At 49.7% G+C, this 19,042-nt stretch overlaps 1 protein-coding gene and 1 non-coding gene across 3 annotated transcripts in view; one reads left to right on the top strand and one right to left on the bottom strand.

Annotated features, from left to right (window-relative positions):
* The window catches only part of hhipl1 (HHIP-like 1), a 63,472-nt gene that overhangs the window by 4,208 nt on the left and 40,222 nt on the right, over nucleotides 1-19,042 (bottom strand). For both annotated transcript variants that reach the window (XM_038822388.1, XM_038822378.1), the window contains exons 4-8: nucleotides 18,642-18,970; nucleotides 14,540-14,666; nucleotides 7,158-7,303; nucleotides 4,059-4,140; nucleotides 2,405-2,487 (exon numbers count right to left, since the gene is read on the bottom strand). In XM_038822388.1, the coding sequence (XP_038678316.1) occupies nucleotides 2,405-2,487; nucleotides 4,059-4,140; nucleotides 7,158-7,303; nucleotides 14,540-14,666; nucleotides 18,642-18,970 (767 nt within the window). The remainder of the gene's footprint in view (nucleotides 1-2,404; nucleotides 2,488-4,058; nucleotides 4,141-7,157; nucleotides 7,304-14,539; nucleotides 14,667-18,641; nucleotides 18,971-19,042) is intronic.
* Nucleotides 13,911-13,981, top strand: trnag-gcc. The gene has a single exon. It is a non-coding gene; the product is annotated as a tRNA-Gly (tRNA).

Genomic DNA, 19,042 nt, shown 5'->3' with positions numbered 1-19,042 from the left:
GCTAACCACTGTGCTACCGTGTTGTTCGAAGTTGGAAGAGTGTATATATATATATATATAAATTCTGTTTTAAATTTTTACTTCATGCTGTTATATGGGTTAAGCTTTGTAGTTGTTCTTTGTTGCACGGTTTTGTTTGTTGCACAGGACATGTTCAGCGGGATATTCCCTCAATTGGCGGGTTGGTCCAGAGCCCACCCCCCAGGATCGGATCCTCCCGCGCCCCCCCCCAGGACTCCACTAGACAGCCTACCAGCCAGTTCCCGCCGTGTGGGACCATGTCCATTTCATGTCGGCGAGACTGGGCAGGAACTGACGGCCGCTCGGCCCATCGGGGCCTGGAGAATTGCCGGGGCGGCCGATGCCAACGGCCCCTGACCGGCGTTGCGTAAACCCTGCCCCCATCTGAAAACCGGCGCCGGAGAATACGGCAGCCGGCGTCAGAGTGGTGGGGCGGGATTCATGCCGCCCCCCGGGGATTCTCCGACCCGGCGGGGAGTCGGAGAATCCCACCCGTTGGGTCGAGGGGAGTATGTTTTTTCTGGTTGTTTTCCTGGGACGGGGCAGGGGGGGAGGGGAGGGGCCCTGGGCAGGGGCCCCCACACTAGCAAGTGGGAAATGAGGCGAATAAAAATATTTTTTAAGAAAATAAAAATTCTAGGCCTCACAGCCTGATTGGGATGCTGGGCAGTAACAGCCGCCTGTGTCATGGCACGCCTACCATCGGGATCCACTGGGGACCTGGGAGGTGCTCACTAGAATTGCCAATTCCCCATTAGCAATAACCTTCATCTGTGCGGGCAGCAGCCACCATGGTCAGTGGGGGGGGGGTTAAAGTGAACGTCGCCATATTAACACAGACGAGGCTCTGTCAGTGGGACAGACAGGCAGCAGTTGGAGCTGCCCCCATTGTGAGTATACACAATTTGGGGAGAGGCATGACGGACCCATGGGCACTGGTTCCCCCCATCACTCCATCAGCCCAGGGGTGACCCCCCCACCGATGGTGGCCATCCCCCCACCCGAGTGGGCCCGCTCCTCTCCGGGGGCTACCCCCTCCCCCCCCCCCCCCCCCAAGCAGTGGGGCAGGCTCCCAGAGCCCCCTAGCTGACTGCCCGATTTTGAAGATGGTTATTTACCTCCCCGGATCCCCACCGCAGCCATTGCGCTGGCTTCACATTTTTAAACAGGTGTACTAAACGGCGGCCACGTGACCTCCCGCTGGGGAGGCGGTTAGATCACAGGAGGCTGTTCGAAAGGGGATACTTCCCGTTAATGGGATGGAGAGTGATCTTCATTTCCGATTATTGATTTCTTGCCACTCCGCAGTGTAATCTGGATCTCGCCAACTGGAGCAGGCCAGTTAGATTGGAAACCGATCGGGGCCCGGTGTGGTTCCTGATTTCGGCTTCTCCTGCGACCTAACCGGCTCATTTGGATTTGCACCAGGCATGATTCGACCGGTAGATTGTGCCCATAATTCAAAAGGTGGTAGCAGTCATGCTTCAGGCACACAAGGCTCGTGTTAGATCACACTTGTGATACGTAAGCAGTTCTGGGCACTGCACCTTTGGAAGAATATATTTGCCTTGGAAAGAGTGCTGTGTCGATGTACCAAAATGATAGCTGGACTCAAAGACTTACATTACGTGGAGAGATTACAGAAACTGGGGTTGTATTCCCTGTCACTTGAACAGTGATTTGATAAAAGTATCAAAACTATTAAGGAGAACAGAGAGGGTTGATAGAAACTATTTCCATTGGTTCAGGAGTCTACAACTAGGTGGAACAGACCGATGAAGCAGTTATGAATCAGATACAATACTAGATGAATTGAGTTAATCTCTCTATACACCATCTTGTCAAACATTCTCAGGTCAGGTATTACTATTAAGATACAATAAAACCTACTCTAAGCTGTCTTATGAAACGACCAAAGTCAGATACAGCACCGATCACATGCAGAGTACAACATACTCCAAAATCCCATGACGTTACCCTGTGTAAGGTACACTCGAGAGATACAGAGCAAGATATCCTACATCATGCTCGAACAAATATCCCCAGCTGAAAATTGGTGTGGAATAAATGCAAAGTAAAGCTCTCTCTGCAGTGACCTATTTTAAACAAACCTATAGAGATAGCATTGATAGCCCCAGTGTCAATGCTAAAACGCCAACTGCTCAAAATGGAGGAGGTACTAACATTTATTGCAAGTGCATCAGTTACAATACCAGGCCACTACAACCGGTAGTGACTATATTTTCCATTTTGGTTACAATCTATAGCTCTGTATCTGCAAACAGCAGTCACCAGCCTACTGCAGTCAAAAGCTGATCCCATTGATAACAATAATGGATAAGTCGCATTGCACTTAAGAAGAAAAAAGTACGACCACACTTACTTGGTTTAGGTACAAAATTGATGAGCCGGCTTTTCACTTTGACTTGTAAGGGGTTGTAATGACATGTTCGGGGTGGCGCCCTCCTGGGTGGGGGGGGGGGGGGGGGGGGGGGGGGTGCAGGGTGGGGTGTAGAACAAAATTCTAAATTAGGATTTAATGGTTTTGACATCCAAGAAAGCTTCTGATCTTTCCTTTCACTGTGTTCACATGGTTTACAACTTGAATAATATATATTTTTAAACAATAAACATATCTACTGGACACAGACATGTTACCAATTTAGAATACAGTCTCTCCTCCAAATTTGAGATTCATTGATTGACTTTTACATTCAAAGGGTTGGAGCTCTACCAAATGACACAGTGGGTAAATGAACCAAACAGAGTGGTGTGGTAGGCCGGGATGGTCTAAAACTCAATCACTTGTTAACAGATGTCAACTGAAAGGGCAGCAACCTTAGGCAATAAAAACTATCAGCCTGGGTTCCCACTCTGATTGCTATCCATTGACTCGTGCTGGTGAGGGCATGGGTACATGTCACTTGCAATTGACGGTCCAGTGGTTGAACATTCCATTGACACTTGCTGCCCACACGGGATTGGAAAATTCAGGTGAGGAGCTCCAGAAAGGGTCAGCATTTCAGGAGTACAAGGGAGAAATTGGAAAATAAACTGCTTGTGCTTTGCTGCCATCTCATTGAATTCTAACTTTGGCAGAAGTACTTGCTTATGTTTAGGATATAAAGAAAATGTATGGTCCCATATACAGAGTTTTCACTTGGCATGGGCATGTATCAAGAAATCATGCCTATCCCATGAATTTATGTTTATTGAAACAGATGGAAATTCACTTGTGCAAGTGCATATAGGGTGGCACGGCAGCACTGTTGCTTCAGGGTCCCCGGTTCGATTTCCGGCTTGGGTCACTGTTTGTGCAGAATCTGCACGTCCTCCCCGTGTCTGCGTGGGTTTCCTCGGGGTGCTCCGGTTTCCTCCCACAAGTCCCAAAAGACCTGCTTGTTAGGAATTTGGACATTCTGAATTCTCCCTCTGTGTACCCGAACAGGCGCCGGAATGTGGCGACGAGGGGCTTTTCACAGTAACTTCATTGCAGTGTTAATGTAAGCCTACTTGTGACAATAAAGATTATTATTATAGTGTATACTCCCAATGGTTAACTGGGAGCCTATAAATCAATCACATACTGCCAAATGCTCATCTGGCTTTATGATTTTCTTCAATTAATGTCCTAATTGTTCTTTTCTGTTGAGGTGTTTTCACATTACAGGAATGAGGCTGAAGGCAATTTTTGCCTCCAAAAACTGGCTCTGGGAACAAAAAGAGTGACTGACCCACCAAAAGTGTGGACTTATCAATGGTCTGTTGCATTAAGAGGTGACTTTCTGTAAATAATGCACTGGTAAATGTTTTGGGGTCACACCGATATAGAGATTAGTTCCCAACACATAGACTAAGAGCAGGGAAGAGGCTGGCAGATGATGTTCTCCTGAATCAAGCACTGGAAATGATGATGTCTTGAGTGTACAGATTATGAGTCAGGCATATTTACCTACATGATGCACAGCAATCATTAAGACACTCCACCTCTACACTTGTACTTATTTTTATCACATGAATTTGTCACTGTGCCTTACCGTGAAGGGTCAACTATTTTGTAAACCATTCCAGTAGTCGATGTGGCTGTAGGAATCCGCGTAGACAGGAAATATAATTCTCCTGGAGAGAAAAATGTTTTGGAAGTGAGCTGTGGATACATTCCGACTTCATTATTATCTACAGATTCAGATGTTACTGTTCATCTTGAGGAGGCTAAAGTGGGGTTCTACTTCACTTGTGTTTCCATAGCCCAAGCTGTGTCACATTTGATGAATTATTTATCAATGATTCGCCATTGTTGCAGGACAGTCAATATGTACACTGGCGGATCTAAAATGAAATGCTGAACTCTTTGTTGTCGAAACACCAAGAGAATTCCCTGCCCTTCCTCGAATAATGCCATGTGATCAGACCGCTGGGACCTCAGTTTACCGTCTCATCTGAAGAACAGCACTTCCCAAAGGTGGAGAGCTCCCTCTGCAATCTGGGCCATTCAAGAATAAAATTAGGAAGTATATTTCACACAGTGGATGTATGAAACTTGCTCCCTCAGAAGGCTAAGCTTGCTATAGCAGCTGAAATTCTCAAGACGAAGTTCAGCAGATTTTTGTTGAGTAAGGGTAGCGTGGGATATGGAGCAAGTAAATGGAATTGAAGTACAGGCCAGCCATGCTCTGCCTGTAGCAAGCTCAAGGGGCTGAGTGATCTAGTCCTGATATCTTGTTTTTTTAAGTAGGTGTCAGCTTAGCTCAGTGACAACAGTCTCCTGACCTTCTCTAAGAGATCAACACTCCCTCAATGCTACAGAGAAGTGTCAGCCTGGATTATGTGGTCACATTTCTAGTGCGGGATAGGATCATAGAATCATACAATGCAGAAGGAGGCCATTTGGCCCATTGAGTCTGCACCAGCCCTTGGAAAGAGCACCCTACTTAACCCCACACCACCATACTCCCCATAACCCAGTAACCGTATTAAAGGGCAATTTACACCTAATCTGCACATCTTGGGCAGCACGGTAGCATAGTGGTTAGCACTATGGCTTCACAGCACCAGGGTTCCAGGTTCGATTCCAGGTTCGACATCTGGGTCACTGTCTGCGCGGAGTCTGCACGTTCTCCCCATGTCTGCATGGGTTTCCCCCGGGTGCTCTGGTTTCCTCCCACAGTCCAAAGACGTGCAGGTTAGGTGGATTGGCCATGCTAAATTGCCCTTAGAGTTCGGAGGGGTTATTGGGTTTGGGGTTAGGGGGATAGGGTGGAAGTGAGGGCAGCACGGTAGCATTGTGGATAGCACAATCGCTTCACAGCTCCAGGGTCCCAGGTTCGATTCAGGCTTGGGTCACTGTCTGTGCGGAGTCTGCACATCCTCCCTGTGTGTGCGTGGGTTTCCTCCGGGTGCTCCGGTTTCCTCCCACAGTCCAAAGATGTGCAGGTTAGGTGGATTGGCCATGATAAATTGCCCTTAGTGTCCAAAATTGTCCTTAGTGTTGGGTGGGGTTACTGGGTTATGGGGATAGGATGGCGGTGTTAACCTTGGGTAGGGTGCTCTTTCCAGGAGCCGGTGCAGACTCGATGGGCTGAATGGCCTCCTTCTGCACTGTAAATTCTATGTAAAAAAAAATTAAGTGGGTCGGTGCAGATGCGATGGGCCGAATGGCCTCCTTCTGCGCTGTATCTATGTTCTATCTTTGGACTGTGGGAGGAAACCGGAGCACCTGGAAGAAACCCACGCACACACGGGGAGAATGTGTAAACTCCAGACAGTCATCCGAGGCCGGAATTGAACCTGGGCCCCAGGCGCTGGGAGGCAGCTGTGCTAACCATTGAGCCATCATTCCGCCCCTATTGAATCTTCTGACTCAAGGCTAAGAGAAATATGACAGAGCCAAACTTGACACAATGTGTTGGGTTTCAGAAGGCTACAGAATGTTGGAGGATGGAAAGACAGGGAGATAAACGTCAACAATTTTGAGGTCCTGATAAAGAATAAGTTAAAAATATGATTGAATGTGGTCCTGATTTCAGTTATTATGTCAATAGGAGCATAGGGATCTCCAATAACTTGCCTTCATATAGCACTTTCAACAGACCCAAGGTGCTTCACAGGTGCGTTCTCAAGAAAGATTTGTTTGTGCGAAGAGCATTGAAATAACAAAGTCAAGAGTTAAGAAAGATGTGGATGGCCGTGTTAACAGCAGGTGAACTGAGACAGGGTGGAGGTGGTAATATTATACAGACAAAGTAAATGGCCTTGATCATGTAGAGATGTGGTCAGAAACACAACTCAGGGTCAAAGACACCACAGCTGCGAATGGTGTGGTTCAACGTTAGACAGTAACCAGGGAGATGGATGGAGATGGTAACTGGAGAAAGGAGTTTGTGGCGAAAACTGAAAACAGTAGTTTCAGTCTTCAAACATTCAGCTGCAGGAAGTTTCTGCTCATCCAGGGCCGAATGCTGGATGAGCAGCATGATAAATCAGGCAGGAGGAGAATTGACAGGGTGGTGGTGGAGGGATGGAACTGGGAATCACCAACATGTTGTGGAACCTGATATATGTTTTCAGACAATGTTGCCAAGGAGCAGCAGAGAGGTGAGAAATAGGAAGAGGCCAAGCATAAACCCTTGGGATACTTTAGAGATTAAAGCGGGGAAAAAAAGCCATTGCAGCTGATTCTCTGGCAACAAGTCGACAGAAAAGATTGGAATACTGCAGCAGGAATTCCACCTCGCTGGATGACAGGAAATGCATTGGAGGAGGATGGTGTGGTCAACTGTATAAAATGTTGCCGTCAGATCAAAAAGAATGGTCAGGAATGATGTATCATGGTCACAGTCAAATAGGATGCAGATTGTGACTTTAGGAAGGACCTTTTCATTGCTATGGTGGGGAAGAATCTTTATTGGTGTGACACGATGTTGCAGTAAATATGGACATGGAAGGCAGAAAATACAACTAAATAGAAATGCTAGATCTGACTCATCCCAAAATCTGGGAAAACATCACAGATATGGAGAAGGAGAAGTGTATAGGATAGTCGACTCAGAATTAAATAAGGAGTTGCTGATTTTCTTAAACTGATATTAAAAATACAGTGGTACAAATCATAGTGTACGTTGGACAGATGAAAATACCTGCTTCATCCTCAGCAAAGGAGATAATGTACCGATAATATTTATTCAAGAGTCCTGGGAAAAGACATGTCTGACCCTTTCCCATACAGATCTTATAATCGTGCCACCTCCCTGTTCTGGAATCCTCAGCCAGTGCCATCAGACGCCTGTTTAGGGAGAAGAGCAATGAGTTAGCAAGCAGATGAAATAACATGACTGCTCAAGGGCATATTTTTACATGTGAATTTTAGGTTTAGTTAATTGAAGATTATAGCAAGGAAATGGAACACCTTGCGTCCAACATCCAGTCTGAGTACCAAGCATTCTATGTAATAAAATTAAGATTCCCTTCCTCGGCTCTTGACCAGATAGCTATGTTTCATTGGCTTCGGACTGAATTTCTTTACAGATAGCACAATTCCTTCTCAAATCATGTGTTGTCACATTCTCCACAAATGTCCAGTTGGCTGTACCAGCTTCTGCCACCTGAGTGCCCTCCATTTCGTTTACACTGGTTCTCACCTTTTTTTTTCCCAATTTGCAGCGTCTGAGAGGCCCAGTGCTTGTGCTCTCAATCCAATCACCATTGAACTTCCAACTATTTAAAATTTCCCCTGGAACAATAGTAACTGACATTCCTGGTCTGTATGATATCAATGGTGGATATGCTGATTTTCACTTTTATTACATTGCTGTTGTCTGCCCTGCCGAGCTCACATTTATACATCTCTTAATGGGCTCATGCTCCCCGACTTGCAACTTCTTTCAGTGCCACTTTGCAGTTTGTTCACTTTGTAAATCTAACTCTGCACTCTCTGACACTCCATTCCACAGTGCGATCAGATCCAATTTCTTTACCCACTGTTGGATTCGTTATCTCCCACTGAGAATTGACATATATTGGGGTGGATTCGGAGAATTGCACCCGTCTTATGATCCCCCTGGGAACGCAAATTGGGATGCAATTCCGTATCCCTTGCTGTGCAAAATTATGCATGGCGAGGATTATGTGGGATAGATTTGCCTGGCAAACAATTGGGACTTGCTTCCTCATTTGCTCTCCCAGAGCGAGCACAAAGCAGGTGCGATTCAGCTCTGGCAGGGGAACATAGGGTGCGATTCTCCGGCACGATTTCTAAGCGTGGTAGCGAGCGGGAACTGCCGCGAGCTTCCTGGCGCTTACCCCAGCGATGCCGGCAACACTATACATAATTAATTGGTCCACTTAACGAGGTCTAACGGGCTTCTCGTGGCAAATGAAGACTCGCCAGCTGATTCGCCACCACCGTGCTCGCCAGCCCCCCCCCCCCCCCCCGCTAACAAGGTTAAGCAGCTCTTAAGCTGCACTTGCTCAGCCAACCCCAGCCTGGTCGCGTCTATGGCACCCAGGAGACCAACCCCAGGGATGCAGACCTGGATAGGCTCCATATGCAGTGGAGGCAAAGAGGGATGTCCTGTGATGCGACCATCAATTCACACAGACACGAGTCGAATTAAACAGTGGTTTTAATCAGCTTACAACTTTGCCTGCCTGCGACCGGTACAATACTGAAAGCAGTCCCGCAGGTCTGCTGCTCTTATACTTCCTATAAGGGGCGGAGCCATGGGCTGAGCCCGTACATGCTCCACATCTCCCCCTGTGGGTGAAGCCACACAGTGGCCCATAGATGGAGCCCACAGGCATGGTATAATGCAACACAGTATATTGGTGAATTAACAGTATTTATACATTCACCACATTCACCCCCTGTAAAAAGATTAAGTCCGGTGGGGGTGACGGGTTCACAAATTCAGTCGGTCCAGCGTCCGGATCGTACGTTGCGACCGACGAAGCACTGGTGTCACAGCCGTTTCGGGTGGCTGTGGAAGTGTGTTTAGTGCGGGCCCGGTGGTGGACTCCGGGGGTGGTTCTTCCGGAGCTTCATTCCTGCGGACTGGTGTGCCGGGTGGAAAGGAGCGCGGAAACCAAATAGGTGCGGGGGCGCAGGACAGGGTTGGGCGGGGTATAGTGTGGGGGGTCAGTCGCAGGGCAGCCAGTGCTGGCTGGGACGAGGTGGTGGAGGCTGTGAGCTCGGGCGAGTGTGACCAGGAGGACTGGCCTCCAGTACCGGAAACGGTCAACGATCTACACCGGGCAGCACGAGTGAGTAGACACTAACCCCCCCCCCCCCCAACAGGACTCTTCCGCCCCCATGCGAGTATCCACCTCCCAACTATCCATGCGACCCCCAACCCTCCCTCCATCCTTCCTCTCCCTTCAACCCTCCCTTCAGACCCATCCCTCCCACTGACCACATGTCCATTCTCCCGCAGGTCCTCTAGCCAATGGCGCTGGCCCATTTCTCCCTTTCTCCCACAAGACCACCTTGGAGGAGAGCTCCGAAGAAGACATGATCGAGGCGGCACAGCTGTCATCCCCATCCTCCACCAGCACAGAGACAGGCACCTCGGTGGGGAATGCTCGTGGTCAGGCTTCTGGGGCACAATTTGGTGAGCACCACAGAGCTACTGATGTAAATCAGGTGGGGGCAGGAACTCCGAGGTGAGACAGCAGTCGGAGGACTGGGTACCAGCCTGATGCTGAGCCTATGGAAGATATATTCCCGGAGTTGATGGAGACGTTAGGGAGCGGTCAGCACATCCTGAGGGAGATGTCAGCGACACTGCAGCATGTCCATGGCCAATTGTAGGTGTCCCAGAGGCTACAGGTACAGGAGATGTCACTGGCAATGCATGACATCAAGGCCAACACAGCCAGTGACGGCCATGGCTGAGGGAATTTACCCAGTACCAGGCTGACCATGGTGGGCTGCTGCGGGACATCACCCGCTCTCAGATTGGAATGGCCGAGGCTCTGCATAGCTTGTCCCAGTCACTGAGGAGGATCTCTGAGGGTGTTGACATGATGGTGCGGACCATGGGGACCTGCCAGGGCTGGCACAGCCAGATGATGGAGGGCAGCCAGGGCTGGCAGAGCCAGATGGAGGGCAGCCAGGGCTGGCAGAGCCAGATGTTGCAGGGGCAGCCAGGGCTGGCAGAGCCAGATGTTGCAGGGGCAGCCAGGGCTGGCAGAGCCAGATGATGGAGGGCAGCCAGGGCTGGCAGAGCCAGATGATGGAGGGCAGCCAGGGCTGGCAGTGCCAGATGATGGAGGGCAGCCAGGGCTGGCAGAGCCAGATGATGGAGGGCAGCCAGGGCTGGCAGTGCCAGATGATGGAGGGCAGCCAGGGCTGGCAAAGCCAGATGTTGCAGGGGCAGCCAGGGCTGGCAGAGCCAGATGGAGGGCAGCCAGGGCTGGCAGAGCCAGATGATGGAGGCAGCCAGGGCTGGCAAAGCCAGATGTTGCAGGGGCAGCCAGGGCTGGCAGAGCCAGATGGAGGGCAGCCAGGGCTGGCAGAGCCAGATGATGGAGGCAGCCAGGGCTGGCAAAGCCAGATGTTGCAGGGGCAGCCAGGGCTGGCAGAGCCAGATGGAGGGCAGCCAGGGCTGGCAGAGCCAGATGTTGCAGGGGCAGCCAGGGCTGGCAGAGCCAGATGGAGGGCAGCCAGGGCTGGCAGAGCCAGATGTTCCAGGGGCAGCCAGGACTGGCAGTGCCAGATGATGGAGGGCAGCCAGGACTGGCAGTGCCAGATGATGGAGGGCAGCCAGGACTGGCAGAGCCAGATGATGGAGGCAGCCAGGACTGGCAGTGCCAGATGATGGAGGCAGCCAGGGCTGGCAGAGCCAGATGATGGAGGCAGCCAGGGCTGGCAGTGCCAGAAGATGCAGGGGCAGCCAGGACTGGCAGAGTCAGATGATGCAGGGGCAGCCAGGGCTGGCAGAGCCAGATGATGCAGGGGCAGCCAGGACTGGCAGAGCCAGATGATGCAGGGGCAGCCAGGGCTGGCAGAGCCAGATGATGCAGGGGCAGCCAGGACTGGCAGAGCCAGATGATGCAGGGGCAGCCAGGGCTGGCAGAGCCAGATGATGCAGGGGCAGCCAGGACTGGCAGAGCCAGATGATGCAGGGGCAGCCAGGACTGGCAGAGCCAGATGATGCAGGGGCAGCCAGGGCTGGCAGAGCCAGATATTGCAGGGGCAGCCAGGGCTGGCAGTGCCAGATGATGGAGGCAGCCAGGGCTGGCAGTGCCAGATGATGGAGGCAGCCAGGGCTGGCAGTGCCAGATGATGCAGGGGCAGCCAGGACTCGAACCAGCTGCGTCTCCATCTCAAAGTGAACCCCAGGGCCCTATGGGCACTGACCGGGAGGAGGGGTACACTGGGTGTCACCCCAGACCCGTCCCATGGAGTGGCGATGATGGCCCCCAACCCCGAGTTCCATCCCCTCTGATGAGGCTGCGTCTCGGGGCCAGCACATGGGACAGTGCAGCACGGCTGTGCATGTGCCACCGACAAGTGAGCCCCAGCCCTCTGGTCCCAGAGTCCCCAGAGGACACCGGGCAGGGGCATCGAAGGCCACAGGACGAGGTAACCAACTCTGATGTGCATACACTTTCTTCCACAATGCGGGCCAACCTCCAAACCCTTGTCCCATCTCCCCAGGCACCCCCACACCCGCACCCCCCCCCCCGACCCCTCTCCACCCCCCACCAGGCACACAGTGTGCAGGTGATGGGTGTGAGCGAGCACTCAGCAGTCAGGCAGTGGTCAGACTATGGCATCGATTGAGGAGCACTGGCGCCCAGCTCTCTGCGGGTTATCACCCCCCCCCCCCCCCCCCCATGCCAATGTAATACCAGTAACACCTATCCTGGGAGGGTGGGAGATGGGGGTGGGTGGTGGGTAAGGTAGCGATAATGGACCAGGCTCTGTCCTAATTGGATCGGGCGAGTATGAAGGCCTCCCTGACCCTCTGGGCTTGCTGGACCCTCGCCACTACTGCCTGTCCTGCAGCCTCCGGCTGGTCCTCCGTCTGGTCCTCCAGCTCCTCCCTGGGCTGGTCCTCCAGCCCTTGCTGGTCCGGCATTGCCTCATCATCCTCGTCCTCTGGGGCGCTGGGGTAGGAGGGCCCCGGCGCACTACAGAGTGGCACATGCACAGCCGTGCCGCACTGTACCGTGTGCTGACTGCGGAACGCGACATCGTCAGAGGGGTGGAACTCGAGGGAGCTGATGGCCATGTTGCCACTCCATGGACAGGTCCAGGTTGGCACCCAGTGCCATCCTCCCGGTCGGGGCCCTTGGGTTCACTTTGGGACGGCGGGGCAGCAGGATCGAGTCCCGGCTGCCCCCTGCCACCTGACCCTGCCAGCCCTGGCGGCTCACCAATGTCTGCACCATGCTGTTGACGCCCTAGGTGATGCTCCTCAGTAATTGGGGCATGCTCTGCAGCGCCTCGGTAATGTCCACCTCCAACTGTATCTCGACCATTCCCATCTGAGAGCGGGACTTGTCCTGCAGCCCAGGTCTGCCTGGTACTGGGTCACGTACCCAATCGAGTTGGTCAGTCTACCGAGGCCCTCAGCCAAGGCCGTCATTGACTCTGGCACGCTTTGGACACCACCACTCAAGCTGCTGACGGCATGCACCAGGCTCTCCACTGCAGCCGCACACTGGCACAGTTGGCCTCGGTGCCAGGCTTGCCGACACCATCTCCTGTGCCTGTAGCCCCTGGGACTCCTCAAATTGGCTATGGGCCTGCTGGAGTGTCACTGTGTGGTGCTCACCAGAATGTGCCCCAGCAGCCTGACCACTAATGTGACCCACCGAGGTGCATGTTTCTGCGCTGGCGGAGGGTGGGGATGACAGCTGTGACACATCTATGGTGGCATCCTTGGAGCTCTCCTCCGATATGTTCTCCTGGGAGGAGCGATCTGTCCTCAGCCACCCCCGTAAACTCCAGGGATGCTACCTTGAAAGTGTTGAGGACTCTGATGTCCAGCACCCGCCGCCAGTCTGGGCCGTCTCCTGACGATTCCGGGACAACTTCTTCTATAGGGACATTGTTAGAGAGGGCATCGTTAGCTGCATGCATGGTTCAGCGTGGGGGGCAAACGTTTTGGGGAGGGGTTTGGGGAGGGGTGCATGGACAGGCCAGGGCATGGCACTGGGCAGAATGGTGCCAGGTGCAGGCTGATGGGGTGGGAGCTTCAGTGCCAACTCACCCATACGTTTAGGTGTAAGTTGTTGGGCCTCTTGCAGCGCTGGGTGCAGGTCCTCCTGGTCAGGCTGCCCGAGCTGATGACCGCTGCCACTTCCTCCTTGGTGGCACTGGTTGCCCTGTGGCTCACCCTCCGGGACCTTTGGGGAAACAGGACAACCCCCTGGCTTCGATCACCTCTAGGAGCCTCCCAGGTCTGCATCCCCGAACTGTGGGGCCTGCTCTACCTTGTTAGTGGGGGGCCAGTGAATGTGGTGTTGGTGAATCAGCTGCTAGACTTCATTAGCAGTGTGAGGCCAATGGGGCTTTGTTAAGGGACCAATTAACGATGCAGTGGCAACCTTGCCGGGCCGAACGCCAATAAGCTCAGCAGTTCCCACTCGCTACCACACTTGGAAACATTTTGGCAGAATCGTGACCTCTAATTCATTAAAGCCTGTGCACAGTCCTACATTAAGTCTTACTCTTCACCAACCTTTAGCTTTCTGTTCCCAATATGTTAATTTTGATGATGTTAAGTGAAGTCAAATGAAGTTCAATTGATATCTCTCATCCTCCTTTACAAATTAGTCAATGGTGCCACTTCACTCTTGTTTCCGTTGCCTCCTCCAGTCCTTTGTTCTAACCTGTGCCAAGACTCTGGCCTCCAATGTCTTGACTGACCCTTTTGTGGTTTGCATTGGTGGCTCAGTGGTAGAATTCTTGTCTGCCATGCAGGAGGCCTGGGTTTGATTCCCGGTCAATGCAAGGCAACTCTATGGGCGGCACAGTAGCACATTGGCGGCGCGGTAGCACAGTGGTTAGAAATGTTGCTTCACAGCGCCAGGGTCCCAGGTTCGATTCTCGGCTTGGGTCACTGTCTGTGCGGAGTCTGCACTTTCTCCCCGTGTCTGTGTGGGTTTCCCCCGGGTGCTCCGGTTTCCTCCCACAAGTCCCGAAAGACGTGCTTGTTAGGTGAATTGGACATTCTGAAATCTCCCTCGTGTACTCGAACAGGCGCCGGAGTGTGGCGACTAGCGGATTTTCACAATAACTTCATTGCAGAGTTAATGTAAGCCTGCTTGTGACACTAATAAAGATTATGATTGTTCCTGCATCAGCATCAGAGCTTTCAACTACCTTGACTGTCAGAATCTTCAACCTTGTTGCCACTTCCCCTTTTCCATTGAGAACTTTTGCAAACCAGAATCTTAGCCTGTAGTTTGGGTTATTTCCTAACATCCCCACCAATGCCTGACATCCATTTCTCCTCTGTGAAGTCTATGGGTTGTTTATTATGTCAATAATCAGTTGTCAATGACTTACCCACTCATAAAATCTCCGAATATATAGAGTCCATTAAGGTTGGGAGATTCGCAGCCTCTGTAAATATAACCGCCGGTGATAGACTTTCCAACACTATGTGGATAAGCAAATATAGGAAGGACATCATCTGTGAAAAACAGTAAAAATGTTAACTGTCTCAGTCAGCCAATGAGGTGAAAACCTGAGGTACGTCACTGTGAATAAAGGATATTCTATTTAAAACAGTTGAGGAATATTGGATGTGCAGTTTCCTGGTAACATCCTTATCATAATCTCTGGACATGAGGGGCTGGTTTAGCTCACTGGGCTAAATCGCTGGCTTTTAAAGCAGATCAAGCAGGCCAGCAGCACGGTTCGATTGCCGTACCATCCTCCCCGAACAGGTGCCGGAATGTGGCGACTAGGGGCTTTTCACAGTAACTTCTTTTGAAGGCTACTCGTGACAATAAGCCATTTTCATTTTCACATACACAAGGGCTGGAACTCTCCAAACATTGCGATTCACTTTTCCGTTGGCAGTGCACCCCCAAAATAGGCTTCCCGGAGCCATGGGATGGTCAGAATGGGAAATCCCATTGACAAACGGCAGGAAGATAGAATCCCGCCACCAGCAAATGTGTGCAACCAAGACGTGGTCTGTTATTATAATAATCACATCTGCAAGTTCCCTAAAGCACTGAATATGTGGTATTTGAGGGGAACTGGAACCTAATTACAAGGAGGATACAAACATCAATGCATCTCTAATATCTCCCTATTCATGTCAGCTCCAAGCTCCAGTCCCTAAGTTTGTTGATGATGCCAAGTTAGGTGGAAAGGTAAGCTGCAGGGAGGACACACAGATGCTGCTAAGACAGGCTAAGTGAGTGGGCAACAAGATGGAGCACAATATCGGCAAGTGTGAAGTTATTCACTTTGGTCATAAGAATAAAAAACAGAACATTTTTAATCCCACCCAGAACGGGACTCTTTTATTTTGTTAGATCGCTCCCTCCATCTTTAAATACAGTTAAAGCTGGAATACATTTGTTCCCTCAAGGAATTAAGGAATATGGGGAGCAGTAGGAAAATAGAGTTCAAGACCAAGATTAGCCATGATGTGGAGCTGCTGGCGTTGGACTGGGGTGAGCACAATAAGAAGTCTTACACCACCAGGTTAAAGTCCAACAGGTTTGTTTCGAATCACTATCTTTTGGAGCACTGCATTCCAATCATTTAGGTGCAGGAAATTTATCATTAGGATCAATTGGCTCCTGTACTATCCAAAAGATCCACTACTTTCCCAATAATATTGATATTTTTTAAAAAACTTATTCTTTCAAAAGATGTGGATGGCACTGGCAAGATCAGCATTTGTTGCTCATCCCTACTTTCCCCTGAATGCTGCTATGCCATTTGATTATTCAGAGCCAACCACATTGCTGTAAGTCTGGAGTCACATGTAGGGCAGACCTTCTCAGTATACATTTCCTCCCCTAAAGGACATTAGTGAATCAGAAGGGCTTTTATGACAATCGACAATGGCTTCATGGTCACCATTACTGTGACAACCGTTTCAATTTCAGATTATTAATTGCATGGTGGGGTTTGAGCCTGTGTTCCCAGACCGTTAGCTTAAGTCTCGGGATTGTTAGTGCAGTGACATTGCCAATACATCACCATCACCTCCCCATACTTCCTCAGGAAACTAAGGAAATTTGGCATGTATACATTAACCCTTACCAACTTTTACAGATGCACTATAGAAAGCATCCTATCTGGCTGCATCACAGCCTGGTATGGCAACTGCTCGGCCCAGGATCGCAAGGAACTTCAGAGAGTCGTGAATACCGGCCAGTCCATCACACGGACCTGCCTCCAATCCATGGACTCCATCTACACCTCCCGCTGCCGGGGAAAAGTGGGCAGCATAATCAAGATCCCTCCCACCCGGCTTACTCACTTTTCCAACTTCTTCCATCGGGCAGGAGATTCAGAAGTCTGAGAACACGCACAAACAGACTCAAAAACAGCTTCTTCCCCACTGTCACCAGACTCCTAAATGACCCTCTTATTGACTGACCTCATTAACACTACACCCTGTATGCTTCAACCGATGCCAATGCTTATGTAGTTACATTGTATATCTTGTGTTGCCCTATTATGTATTCTCATGTATTTTCTTGAATTGTTTAATTCCCTTTTCTTCCATGTACTGAATGATCTGTTGAGCTGCTTGCAGAAAAATACTTTTCACTGTACCTCGGTACACGTGACAATAAACAAATCCAATCCAATCCAATCCATATAGCATTCATTATACTGAAGGGTCTGCCATTCCTTATGAGACTGACATTTCATAAAGGTCTATCGTGTTTTATAATAAACAAGGCTTATCATTCATTATAATGGTGATCTCGAGTCCAAGGACTGATCCCATATCCCGGAGACACCTGCCAAGTGTGAGGTTGAAGATGGGGCTCCAGGATCGGGCTCATCTGTCATGCAAGAACCAACGTAACCCATGACGAGTAACACAGAGTTTCTTAGGTGTACAATCACACTCGTTAGCGAAAGAATAGGAATGTACAGAGTCTGCCATTCCTTTAGTAAACATGTACAGAGTGCAGGAAGATGTCAATTGGCCAGTCGATGGGCAGAAAAGTGGCAATGGAACTTCATGTTCAGAAATCATTTAGGTGCAAGAAATTTATCATTTGGATCAATTGGCACCTATACTATCCAAATACATTTGAGGAGAGCGTACAAGACAAGGGAATGCACAATGAATGGTAGCATACTCAGAAATATAGGGCTGAACTTTACATGCCCCGGGAGGCATGTTTCCAATGGAGGTGGTGGGGGGGCACATGTAAATATGTCATCCCACCACCACCCTGCCCACCCCTGAACTCAGTCCCATAATACAGGAGAGGGTGCTCAAATCACCATATTAAAATGACCAACTAAGGAACAATTAGGCTTGTTATCAAGATTCTGGCCAGTGGGTAGTGCTCGACAATCCCATCCCGAGAGTCATTGTGTTTTGGTGTGTTAAGACCCAAGATAGAGATAGCTCCATGCCTGGGAGATGTGCGTGGAAAGTTTTTTACGCAGAGGGTGGTGGGTGCCTGGAACGCTTTACCAGCGGAGGTGGTAGAGGCGGGCACGATAGCATAATTTAAGAGGCATCTAGACAGGTATATGAACGGGCGGCAACAGAGGGAAGTAGACCTTGGAAAATAGGAGACAGGTTTAGATAAAGGATCTGGATCGGCGCAGGCTGGGAGGGCCGAAGGGCCTGTTCCTGTGCTGTCATTTTCTTTGTTCTTTGTACCTTTTACTGTATATTTCTTTGAAGTTGATACCGACTTGGTAACATATAGAAGACAATGAAGATCTCTTTAGCAGACACATTCTGCAACCAATACCATCCTAACTGGAAACATTTTGGTATATTTTTCGATGTTAATGGTGCTAACTAAATGTACATTGTCCTTATACATAGAATCCATGGCCACAAATTTTTACAATTCGTTGTTTACTATAGAATTCTTTTAAAAAATATATTTAGAGTAGCCAATTATTTTTCTTTTCCAATTAAGGGGCAATTTAGCGTGGCCAATCCGACTAACCAGCACGTCTTTGGTTGTGGGGGTGAAACTCACGCAGACATGGGGAGAATGTGCAAACTCCACACGGACAGTGACCACTGATAAGCCTTGTTTATTATAAAACCTGATAGGTCTATATGAAATGTCAGTCTCATAAGGAATGGAAGACCCTTCAGTATAATGAATTCTGTTGACAAAGTTCTCCCCAATTGCTCCATCAGATAAAGTGCTCAAATACCAGGAAGAAGAAGTTGGAATGGAGGAAAGCCGGGCAAAAAGTCTTCACAAACACGTAATAAAGTTGTGGAATAAACTATCAACAAAGGGCAACGAAGGAATAAGATGGAAAAAGTGTTGAAATGGTGAAATCAAAACTGAAATTGCTGGAAAAGTAAAGAGAACTGAAAGGACACTAGAAATGGGATCACAAAGGTGTTGCAAGATGAGTCTGAAAACATACTGATGATGTTCAAAGACCATAAACGAGGATATTAAAAACAGTTTCTCACTCAGGGAGGAATTAGCACAGAGCTTCTTGTCGTAGCATGAAAACCCCTCTCTTGCTTTCCAGCCATAGTTTTTTCCTTTTTCAATAATATCTACTTCCTCAAACTTGTTCTGTCCAACATCGCCACAGAAGATTCGTCCTTTTCCATACTTTGTTTGAGGGTCACCACGATCCACAGAGCATCGCCACATATTCCGCACGCCATAGGCATAAACCTCTGGCCGTGCATCTGGATTCAGAACAAATGGATTGTCTGGTGGAATCTTATAAAGGGGACCACGATTATTATTGTTGATGTCAATCCGAAGCACTTTTCCCAATAAGGTTGATCTGGAGAGTTGTGGAGACATAGATTAAATGGCAGTGATGACAAGTTACACTTTTGCATTTGAAAGTTTACAT

Source organism: Scyliorhinus canicula, chromosome 2, assembly GCF_902713615.1.
Source record: "Scyliorhinus canicula chromosome 2, sScyCan1.1, whole genome shotgun sequence".
In the NCBI taxonomy this organism is placed as follows: domain Eukaryota; kingdom Metazoa; phylum Chordata; class Chondrichthyes; order Carcharhiniformes; family Scyliorhinidae; genus Scyliorhinus; species Scyliorhinus canicula.
This window is presented reverse-complemented; position numbering and strand designations above follow the sequence as displayed.